Below are 12752 nucleotides of genomic sequence, written 5' to 3'. Positions count from 1 at the left end.
CACTTTGCCAGTTTGTGGCAGGTTTATATTGGTAACACAGAGTCTTTTCATCTGTGACGATTTTTTCCACGTGTCGTTTTTGTTCGGGAGCCGAGGTGTGTGAGACAGAATTTCACATATATTTCTCATCTTAAAAACATTTTGGGGAATGTCTTAACACTTGATTTAGAGATGGTGCTCCTTTGTGGTTTGTGGCTCAACAACGTTGACACAATATGGCTGCCCACCCACTTCTGAACACACCCTGCTCACAAATGATTGGTTAAATGCACGTACGTTGTTTACAGATGTTAGGTTCAGTTGGCACTAACGCCACATGTACACCAGGAATAAAATCAGTCTCGAAACATTTTGGATGGATGGTGCATTTTGGAGGAGAGTGAGCGAATGAGGAAGCATCGTAGGTTGCTTTAAGGTATTGTAGACACCAACTGAATTTTCAACTTTTTGCGGCGTAATGACTAGTGCATTAAATTTTCGGCACACAGCCACGCAAATAAAATTTCTGCCACTGATAATTCGGCTGTGTATCATCCGGCCATCCTCAGAATGAGACGCGAGACTGACGACAAGGTGCCAAGCAAGGCCTTATATTCTCCACCGTGGTCGTACGCACCTCTGAGTCACCAACGCAGGTCGGTAACAAAGAGATACTCTGACACACGCGCCACCTGTGACAAGGCGCACAGACATTAGATTCGCTTATTGGTGTATGTTCAGTGGCAACGACACCATGACTACTTCTCTGCAGCTGAATTCCATGCTTTGTCCAAATTAAAACTATTATCTTTATTTATTAAATTATTAGCTAATCAAATCTCTACAGATTCCTTGAAGGCAGAATCTCAAAAGCAAGAGGTGGATGTTAGAATCTTCGCATCACTGTTGTTCATGGAATGCCCTATATCAATACAATGTTCCATCACAGCTGACTTGTCTGGCTGTTGATAAGTGTGTGTATCTTCAATGTTTTGCACATCTCTTATGAACAATATATGTACGTCTTCTCACAATTTCTGCAAGGAATCTAATACACACCTGACTTGCAAAGCAATAAATCATCCTTTACAGAGCCAAGTAAAGTTTCAATCCTCGTGGGAGGCCAGAAGATCACCTTAACAAAGTGTTTCTTGAGAATACAGCCTATCTTTGAGGAAAGAGCACCCACATAGGGCAAAAACACACTTAATCTGAAGGAATTACTATCTTGTTCCCCATCACATATCTGCATTCTAGGTTTTTACATTGAATGCTCTACAAATTTGTTGCGGAGAAAATCTATTAGCTTTAAAAATGCTCTGGAGGTATGTGAGCTCTTCTTGCAAATTATCTTTATCTGATATACAGTGCACCCTATGCACAAAGGTCTTCGAGACACCTATGGCCTCCGAAGGATGATGGCAGCTACTGGCTAGATATAGATTTGTGTGTGTAGGTTTACGATATATGGCATCTCCTAATGTGCCATCAACTTTACGGTGAATGACAACGTCCAAAAAGGGGAAGCAGCAGTTATTTTCTATTTCCATAGAAAATTTGATACTAGCACGGATAAGATGAAAATGTTCAAAAAATCGATGTAATTCATCCATCCTGTGTGGCCATCGTACAAATGTGTCATCCACGCACATCCAGAAGACCGTTGGTTTAAAATTTGCTGTCTCCAGTGCCTTGCCCTCAAAGTCTTCCATGAATAAATTAGCTACCAGAGGGGAGAATGGGCTTCCCATAGCAACTCCATCAATCCGCTCATAAAATTCACCATTAAACTGAAAATAAGATGACAGAAGCACATGTTCAAATAAGGCTGTTATGTGTATCAAAATGTAGGCTGATACGAGGTAAAGAGTCCTTTGAAGATACCTTGGTAAATAATAACACGTCAAAACTAACGAGCACATCTGTACTATTTAGCGTGACATTACTACTGAGTGTCAGAATAAAATCCATAGTATTACAAATGCAGCGATTACATTTTCCTACCAATTGTGTTAATAAGGAAGCTAAATATTTGGTAGAAAAATACATTGGTGAACCAATAGTGCTCATTACAGGCCTCATAGACAGATCCTCTTGATACTCATCCTTACCCATCTTGTGAACTTCAGGAAGCCCATAAAATCTCGGTGGTACTGCACCTCGCACTTTTAACCTTCTTATGATTTCATTTGCTAGTGATGGAGCATTCAGCAAGGCAGCAGTCCTTACTGTCACGTTGTTGGTATGATCTTTGTTGATCTTCTGGTATGTGCCAGAACTAAGTAGACCGCATATCTTTTCCTTGTAGATTTCCTGTGGCAAAAGGGCGGTAGCATTGCCTTCCTCAGCACACAGGACGACTATGCAAGTATCCTCGTGCACCTTTCGTATCGCAATCTCTCTTCCTTGGAAACATTACTTCTTTGTGAATGATGTTTTGTAATTGCTCGGTAGCTTTCACATCTGATTTCTTCACCTGAATCCTCTGATAACAGTCGGACAGCTTCTTCAATGGCACTGACAAAAGATTACATCGGCAAAGTTTTTGGAGCAGGGGCAACATTCAGCCCTTCACTCGAGACGGGTAACGTAGCTTCGTCCAGATCCTTACCTGTCAAATTTGTGATGGGATGTCAAATAACCAGTGCACCTGAGAAGGCTGGTCTACTCTGCTATACTTGGCAATCTGTCTTTTTGTAGCCACTTCACGAACCCAGTCAGACTTAGCCCATGCCGTGCCATCGATCCAGACTCATGGGTGAGTCAGGAGATAAAACAGCTGCTATCTTCTAATGCAGATGGTACAGGTGTGCAGAAACAACGTCCAACTTCCGACGAGTAAAATGAATTCTTTCTCTGACAATAGCACAACTAGCCCTATATAAAATTCTATTTACTGCTGCGTTCTTGACAAAGTGAACCAACCTTGCAAATATAGAGATTAGATTATCTAATAATTTAATAAATAGAGATAATGGTCTTAATTTGGACAAAGCATAGAATCCGGCTCTTGGGATAATTAAACTGCAGAGAAGTTGTCACGGTGTCATTGCCGCTGAACATACATTGATTAGCGAATCGAACACCTGTACCCCTTCACCACAGACGGTGTGTGTGTAACTGTACTAGGCCTGTCTAAAAAGTATCTGACCTTTGGCCGGAAAATGCATTTCGAATACCTGACAGGATTGGGAACCTAATCCCCTTCAAAGTAGGCCCCTTGTACCTGCACACACTTAGCCCACCGATCCTTCCACTGCTGGAAACACCTCTGGAAGTCTTCTTTTGGAATGGTGTTCAGCTCTGTTGTCGTGTTCTGCATTATCTCTTCTCTACTCTCAGAACAGGATCCTTTCAGTGGCGTCTTCAATTTTTGAAACAACCAGAAGTCGCAAGGAGCTATGTCTGGAGAGTAGGGAGGTTGGCGAACGGCTGTAATTCCGTGTTTGGCCGAAAAATTTTTGATTAAGTGGGATGAATGTGCAGGGCCATTGTTGTGATGCAGTTGCCAGTTTTTCGCTGTCCACACGTCTGGTCTTTTGCGCTGAACTGCATCACGGACAACATCTTGATAGTACTCCTTTGTCATTGTTTGTCCTTTTGGTGCATATTCGTGATGCACAATTCCACGGACATCAAAGAAGACAGTCAGCATCACCTCTATTTTGCTTTGCATCTGCTGCATTTTCTTTGGCCTCGGAGACTCGGGATGCTTCCATTGCGACAACTGTCTCTTTGTTTCTGGGTCGTACCCGTACACCCGTGACTCATCTCCAATTATCGCGGTGTTCAGAAACCCAACATCAATGTCGGTGGTGTCTAGAAGGTTCCGTGCAACATCAAAACGGATATCTTTTTGTTCCAGTGAGAACTCGGGCACGAATTTCGCAGCCAGTCAGTGCACGTTCAAATCGTCACACAAAATTGCACGTGCAGAATCTTCAATCACTCGAATCTCTCGGGCAACCTCCCGCACGGTCAAACGATGATCTGCCGTCACGAAATTTTGCACCCTCTCGACAACAGCTGCACTCCGAGCAGTTCGGGGTCTGCCAGAACGCCGGTCACTCTACGCTGATGTGCGGCCATTTTTGAATCGGTTGAACCACTCCTTAATTTGTGTTGCAGCTATTGCATTGTTTTGCTTTGAGAATCGCCAAGCTTTTGACAAAATTTGATGCGGTATCTTTGCTCAACACGTTCAGTCATCTGGAGAGAATCTGTAATCAGACTAACACATCGTGTAGCACCTCACTCGGTGACCGATAGGCAGTGACTGACGCACTGGAATGTGCGGACAAAATTCACAAGCGCACATAAAGGTCTCTTCCTTTACTGTGTACAGTGGTGCCACGCTATCGTCTCTATTTTGTGCGGGAAAATCAAAGGTTGGATGCTTTTTAGACAGACCTCGTATCTCTTTGCCGCTGACCAGCCTCTGTGACTCGCAGGCGCATACCACCACGGTGGAGCATATAAAGCTGCGCTCGGCACCTTCTCGTCAATCTTGCGACTCACTCTGAGGATGACCTGACGATATGCCGCTGAAATAACAGTGGAAGAAATTTTATTTGCGTGGCTGCATGCCCGAAATATAGTAGACTATTGTAGATCCACCTTTTCCTTTAGATCGTAGGTTGCTTTAAGATATTGTAGACCAATTTTCCTTTGAATCGTAAGTTGCCTTTGGATACTGTAGGCCCAAGTTTTCCTTTAGATCGTTCTGCACGCTATACTAACTGATAATATACTTTCTCGTAGGTATGCCATCGTCACTTCACAGAATCCGACATCCGCCGTTATGCTAAATATTATGACAAAGCGAGAAACAGAACACTTGCAGTCAGGCTTGACAAACCCAGACTGCAAGAGGATGCCATTCCGTCGGTGTTTGCATGCTGGCCCAATAGAGGAACAACAAAGTGTAAGTAATTGTATAGCTCGCATCCAGAACTTGATATTGTTTACTCACTCCCACCTACATCAGCTTGGCCACTGTTTTTGTAACAACACATTGTTAAGAGTGTGTGTGGGGGAGGGGGCACAGTTAGAAAAGATTTCATCTCCTCTTTGCTCTGTTATTGTTGCAAGGAAATTTACTACTGCTGCTCTAATTTCTCTTGAAGAATACGCAAACACAATATATTGTCTATTAACATATGCAAGTGTGTGTGTGTGTGGGGGGGGGGGGGGGGAGGAGAGAGAGAGAGAGAGAGAGAGAGAGAGAGAGAGAGAGAGAGAGAGAGAGAGAGAGAGAGAGACCCTTCATGCAAGTCTATTGAAACAATCAGTCTGAATGTTATTTCATTAACATATCATTTGTTTGAATAAAAATCATAATTATTGTCAGAGTTATATGATCCCCAGGAACTTTGACCTGATATGCTAGGAGCTTCTGTACTCACATCTGCCCAAGTACTTCCAATTCTGAAGTTACTGTGACTATTGTCTCACCTTGACAACATGAGCTTGATATGTTAAAAGTTCTTTGTCTTAAAGAGGTTCGTGGCTTTGACCCTTGATACAGAATTTGAATTCAATCAGTTAATGTGAAGGGCACGTGGCACACCCTCATGTTATTTTTTATTTCATTTGTTATGATGTTAGATAATAGTTTCAATATTCGCCATTAACGATCTTTAATAATACATATTTAATTTTTTCCTTTATTATTTTTGTGGGGGTCCATCTTTCATGTGTATTATTGTACGTAAAGTGTAGACTTTTTTGTGAGCAGAATTAACTTTCTTAGCACTGTTGGTGCTTTATTTTTTAGATTTAGTGATATTTATTTTAAGAAAATGTTTGTGGGTGCATTGCATTATTTATAACACCTATGTAAGTATAATGGAGATGCCAAGCAGTGTAATATTGTTTGTTCATATCTGTGAAGTGTTTATTATTTCCATTTTTGTTGCTTTTCTCAGTGGGCACAATTTTTTACACTTCGTGTTGAATTTCAGTTTTTGTTTTCTCACCTGTTAAAAACCTCACATTCCCAAGTATACCCCCATTAGTTGGCAGATTTTGTTCTCGTAATATTTTCATGTTGTCAGTTACATCATTCCATTACTCATTTACTGCTGCACGGTTCCCCTTGTTCAGTGTAGTTTGCATTGTGCCAGAAGGCACCTCTGTGCAATGCAGTGAAAGCAGTAGGGAAGTGCGGCCAGGGTGGTGAGTTCTTGCATGTGGGAGAAGAGAAGTGGCAAACACGTGGCACAAAACTTCCTGGCAAATACATTTTCAGACGTCTTTTCTTACCGTGACACACAAGCGGCTTCAAATCAAATTGCAGTTGTGTGAATGGATTTCCGATATCCTGTCAGAAGGGTCACAGTTCATAGTAACGGATGGAAAGTCGTCCAGTAGAAGGGAAGTGATATCTGGCATTCCCTAAGGAAGTATTGTAGGTTACCTGCATTCCTAATTTTATGTAAATGATTTAGGAGACAGTCTGAGCAGCCATCTTAGATAGGCTGCAGATAATGCTGTTGTTTAGTATCTTGTAAAAGCATAAGAAGATCAAAACCAAGTGCAAAATCATTTAGACAAGATAACTGTATGGTGCAAAAAATGGTAATTGATTCTAAAGAATGAAAAGTTTGAGTTCATCCACATGAATACTGAAAGGAATCCTTTAAATTTTGGTTACTCAACAACTCAAAGAAATCTAAAGGTGTCAGCCCGTCTAAAAACTTAGGGATAACAATAACGTACTATTTAAGTCGGAATGACCGTGTAGACAATGTTGTGGCAAAGGGGAGACAAAGACGGGATTTTATTGGCAAAACCTTAGAAGAAGCAGCAGGTCTCTTAACTGACACAACCAGTCTCTAACAATTTTTAAAAGTTTTATTTCAGTGCCATAACCATTCCCATCATCAATTGGATAATATTTAGAGTTATATAGATGTTGTTTTATCAACAGCATGTCATCTGCTCCAACAGTACGTTCCAGTAGATGATGATTTGTTTTGTTGTTGTCCAAGTGGTTTTCCAGGTCACTGTATATGTTGTCGAACGTATCTTTGCGTAATGATAATCTTTGCACTGTAAACAAAAACATAAAGTGTAGAGCACATGCGTGATGCTCAACACTGACAATAATCATCTTACAAAGTATGCCGCAGTAATTTATTTACAACATGTGTGGTGTTTGTAATTCAAAAACATACACATTGACCTGGAAAACTAAGTGTACCACACCAAAACAAATCACCATCTATTGGGGACTTATTGTAAGTGCAGATGACATACTGTCGATAAAAAAACATTCATATAACTGAAAACGTTAGCCATCTGAAGATGGGCATGGTAGCCCACAACTGGTTGTGGTACAGAGCTAAAGCATTCAAAAAGTGTTAGTGGCTGCTTGTGTCATTAACAGCTGTGGGATTCACAAGATCCAGCATAAATGAAATAATCATGTTGCATTGTCTCAAAATAGGGGAGAGACTATTACAGATACAATATGTGATCAAAAGTATACAGACACCACCAAAAACATATGTTTTTCATATTACGTGCATTGTGCTGCCACCTGCTGACATGTACTCCATATCAGCGACCTCAGTAGTCATTAGACATCGTGAGAGAGCAGAATGAGGCGCTCTGCGGAACTCGTGGACTTCGAACGTGGTCAGGTGATCGGGTGTCACTCGTGCCACACGTATGTACGCGAAATTTCCGCACTCCTAAACATCCCTAGGTCCACTGTTTCGGATGTGATAGTGAATTGGAAACGTGAAGGGACACGCGCAGCACCGAAGCGTACAGGCCGACCTCCTCTGTTGACTGACAGAGGCCGCTGACAGTTGAAGAGGGTCCTAATGGGTAATAGGCAGACATTTATCCAGACCATCACACAGGAATTCCAAACTGCCTCAGGATCCACTGCAAGTACTATGACAGTTCAGCGGGAGGTGAGAAAACTTCGACTTCATGGTCGAGCGGCTGCTCATAAGCCACACATCACGCCGGTAAATGCCAGATGATGCCTCACTTGGTGTAAGGAGAGTAAACATTGGACGATTGAACAGTGGGCAAATGATGTGTGGAGTCACAAACCGCGGTACACAGTGTGGCGATCCGATGGCAGTGTGTGGGTATGGCGAATGCCCAGTGAATGTCATCTGCCAGCGTGTGTAGTGCCAACAGTAAAATTCGGAGGTGGTGGTGTTATGGTGTGGCCGTGTTTTTCATGGAGGGGGCTTGAACCCCTTGTTGTTTTGTGTGGCACTATCACAGCACAGGCCTACATTGGTGTTCTAAGCACATTCTTGCTTCCCACTGTTGAAGAGCAATTGGGGGATGGCGATTGCATCTTTCAACACGATCGAGCTCCTGTTCATAATGCACGATCTATGGCAGAGTGGTTACATGACAATAACAGCCCTGTAATGGACTGGCCTGCACAGACTCCTGATCTGAATCTTATAGAATACCTTTGGGATGTTTTGGAACGCCGACTTCGTGCCAGGCCTCACCGACTGACATCGATACCTCTCCTAACAAGGGAACCTCCCCATCACACCCGCCTCAGATTTAGTTATAAGTTGGCACAGTGGATAGGCCTTGAAAAACTGAACACAGATCAATCGAGAAAACAGGAACAGGTTGCGTGGAACTATGAAAAAAATAAGCAAAATATACAAACTGAGTAGTCCATGCATTGGATAGACAACATCAAGGATAATCTGAGCTCAGGAGCGCCGTGGTCCCGTGGTTAGCGTGAGCAGCTCCGGAACAAGAGGTCCTTGGTACAAGTCTTCCCTCGAGTGAAAGTTTTACTTTCTTTATTTTTGCAAAGTTATGATCTGTCCGTTCGTTCATTGACGTCTCTGTTCACTGTAATAAGTTTAGTGTCTGTGTTTTGCGACCGCACCGCAAAACCGTGAGAGTAGTAGACAAAGGGACGTGCCTCTCCAATGGGAACCGAAAACATTTGATCGCAAGGTCATAGGTCAACCGATTCCTCCACAGGAAAACACGTCTGACATATTCTATACGACACTGGTGACGGCATGTGCGTCACATGACAGGAATATGTTGTCGACCCACCTACCTTGTACACTTGGCGAATGGGTAAAAAGATTCTCCTACCTTGCCCGATTTAGGTTTTCTTGTGGATGTGATAATCACTCCCAAAAAAGTGATGAAAACATAAGAGTTTGTCACATAAACTGCAACAAATGAATGCAACAGTTTCACAGTCGCACAGTTTTCCCTCTGCTCTGTCAAAATATATGTTTTTAACGTTTTCAAATTTTTCCGTGTGTAGACCGTCAAATCCTGCATATGTCCAAGCAAATCTGAACATGTCCTGGAATTTTGGAGAGCGAAGTTGATTATGTGTGAGTGCCTGAACTTTGATAATTGTCTGAAAATAAAAAAAAAAACTTTTCACGCAAGGGTAGACTTGAACCAAGGACGTCTCGCCGTGCAGCTGCTCACGCTAACCACGGAGCCCCTGACCTCACAGTATCCTTGATGTTGCCTATCTTATGCATAGACTACTCAGTTTGTATATTTTGCTTATTTTTTTCATAGTTCCACACAACTTCTTCCTGTTTTCTCGATTGATCTGTGTTCAGTTTTTCAAGGCCTATCCACTGTGCCAACTTATAACTAAATCTGAGGGGGGTGCGATGGGGAGGTTCCCTTGTAAGTACAACACTCCGTGAAGAATGGGCTGCCATTCCCCAAGAAACGTTCGAGCACCTGATTGAACGTATGCCTGCGAGAGCGGAAGCTGTCATCAAGGCTAAGGGTTGGCCAAAACCATTTTGAATTTCAGCATTACCGCTGGAGGGCACCACGAACTTGTAAGTCATTTTAAGCCAGGTGTCCGGGTACTTTTGATCACATAGTGTATGATATGTGAATATGTGGTGGCAATCATTAGAATGAAAGCATTTTTCACCACAGCAAGATCTTTCACAAAATTTTAATCACCAATGTTTTCCTCTGAATATGAAAATATTTTGTTGATGTTAACCTACATAGGGAGAAATGGTAATATTAGTAAAATAAGAGAAATCGGAGCTCACACTGTTGGAGAGTGGAACAGTAGAGAAGAAGCTTGAAGGTGTTAGTGAAAGTTCTCCCAGGCACAGAAGTGTGAATTGCAGACAAGTCATGTAGACATAGATTAAAACTGCTCGCTGGCCGAAACTCAAACCTGGGACCTTTGCCTTTTGTGGTCAAGTACTGTACCGACTGATCTACTCTTGCACGACTCACGACCCACTGTTACAACTTTACTTCTGCATCTGCATCTATATTATGCACACCACTGGAGGTGCATGGCAGAGGGTATGTCCCATTGTATAAGTTATTAGTGTTTCTTCCTGTTCCTTTCACGTATAGAGTGTGGAAAGAAAGATTGTTGTAGGTGCAGTAATTTTCCTGATCTTATCCTCACAATCCCACTGTGGGCGATATATAGCGTGTTGGTGTGTATTCCTAGAGTGATCATTTAAAGCCAGTTCTTGAAACTTTGTTAATAGACTTTCTCCGGATAGCTTATGTGTATCTTAGTCTTCCACTTCAATTCCTTCAGCATCTCAATGACACTCTCGTGGATCAAACCAACCTGTACCCATTTGTGCTGCTCTTCTCTGTATGTTCAGTATTCCTGATATTACTATCTGGAACGGATCCCACACGCTTGTGCAATATTCTACAACTAGTTGCACGAGCTTTATCCATAATTGACCCTACGTGATCATTCCACTTCATATCCCTATAAAGTATTACACCCAGGTATTTGTACAAGTTGGTAGATTTCAATTGCGGCCATTGATGTAGTCATAGAATACTCTCTTCTACGTACGACGACTCTCCGAGAGACACACTACATCTTCCCTACCAGAAAGTCCTCAATCCAGTCACAAAATTCACTCAGTACCCCACATGATCCTACTTTTTACAATAAGCATAGGTGTGGTACTGATTCAAATGCTTTTCAGAAATCAAGAAATACTTCATCTATCTGTTGCCTTGATCCAAAGCTTTCAGTATGTCGATCCAAAGCTTTCAGTATGTCATGAGAGAAAAGTGTAAGTTGGGTTTCACATGATCATTGTTTTTGGAATCCATGGTGGTTGGCATGGAAGATGTAATTCTGTTAAAGATACCTCATTATGTTTGAGCTTAGAATGTGTTCCAAGATCCTACAACAAATCAGTGTGAAGGATATTGGATGAAAGTTTTGTGGATCACTTCTATTACCTTTCTTGTAGACAGATGTGATCTGTTAGAATAGGGGCTAACTCAGCTGCAAATTAATATAAAATCTGATAGGGAGTCCGTTGAGTCCTGGAGCTTTGTTGAATTTTAACGATTTCAGCTGTTTTCTCAACACCACTGATACCAATACTGATTTCATCCACCTTTTGAATGATATGAGGATTTAATTGGGGACAATTCTACTGGGTTTTTCTTTGTAAAGGAACATTTGAAGACAGAGTTAAACATTTCAGCCTTTGCTTTGCTATCTCCAATTCCAGTTCCTGTCTCATTTGCTACGGGCAGGACATCAACTTTGGCACCAGTACCAGCCTTTACATATAGCCAAAATTTTTTTGGGTTTTGTGAAAGGTTGTTTAACAATCCTGTGACAGAGAGAAAGGTGTAAGTAGATGAATGACGAACACTAACTTCACTTAACAAAGATTTATTCAGCACTTGCACATACAAGAGTTCGGAGTGAACGTCCTTCGGCCAGAACACATACAGTATATATAAAGCTACAGAAAATTCCAGGACAATGATTCTTGACATTTGTGGATACTTCTAGAATGTACTCAAACCAAATACAGAAATTAAAATTGTACAGTCCAGGGGAGTTTCGAACTCACGGCCCTCCATGCAACAGTTTAGTATCATAACTACTACACCATGGTGCTACTCAGCTTCTTCTGGGACAATATTCTTCTATGGTACTCACTGAAGGCTTTGCTCCCTTGACGGCCAAATGTGTTTCATTCCGCTTCTGTCTTATCTATAGTCCTGTGTTTGGTTTTTCTTTTATCATTTTGTAGAAATGGCAGACAGAGTTTTTGTGTAAAATTTGTAATGTTCTTTTTCTTTAACTGTTTTGGATGAAAACCCAAGCCAATCTTCTTCTTCTTCTTCTTCTTCTTCTTCAAACACAATGCTAGAATCAATGTTAGAAATGCTTTATCTGAATTTGTAGCTGTTCCCAGTAGTGTTGTGTGCATAGTTCCGCGTAGTCAGCGCATACACAACTTTCCCACTAGAGCGCGCCCCGCTAAGCACAACAGCGCAGGCGCTGCGCTCGCCCGTCTCCGCACTACGAGATGGCGCTGTCTTAGAGACGGACCAAATTCTGCTTCCGCCGATCCGCATATTAATATGTAACGCAGCCAATGAGATTGCTGCTAACGTAGAACCTTTTCTCCTCGCGGATCACACTTGCGCAGTGATACATGAACGCGCGAGGTATTATAATGAGTGTACAGACCTCTGATTAGTCAGCCTGCATTAGTCTGTACCAGCCTGCATTAGTCTGTACCAGCCTGCATTAGTCTGTACCAGCCTGCATTAGTCTGTACCAGCCTGCATTAGTCTGTACCAGCCTGCATTAGTCTGTACCAGCCTGCATTAGTCTGTACCAGCCTGCATTAGTCTGTACCAGCCTGCATTAGTCTGTACCAGCCTGCATTAGTCTGTACCAGCCTGCATTAGTCTGTACCAGCCTGCATTAGTCTGTACCAGCCTGCATTAGTCTGTACCAGCCTGCATTA

The 12752-nt window shown here is 42.2% G+C and overlaps 1 protein-coding gene across 1 annotated transcript in view; it reads left to right on the top strand.

The window, feature by feature from the left end:
• Positions 1–12752, top strand: part of LOC126212991 (uncharacterized) — a 238705-nt gene that overhangs the window by 10223 nt on the left and 215730 nt on the right. Inside the window, exon 2 of the mRNA XM_049940533.1 lies at positions 4741–4903. Within this exon, the coding sequence (XP_049796490.1) occupies positions 4741–4903 (163 nt within the window). The remainder of the gene's footprint in view (positions 1–4740; positions 4904–12752) is intronic.

Source organism: Schistocerca nitens, chromosome 11, assembly GCF_023898315.1.
Source record: "Schistocerca nitens isolate TAMUIC-IGC-003100 chromosome 11, iqSchNite1.1, whole genome shotgun sequence".
Taxonomy (NCBI): Eukaryota; Metazoa; Arthropoda; class Insecta; order Orthoptera; family Acrididae; genus Schistocerca; species Schistocerca nitens.
The sequence above is the reverse complement of the archived record's forward strand: the minus strand, read 5'-3'. Positions and strand labels throughout refer to the sequence as shown.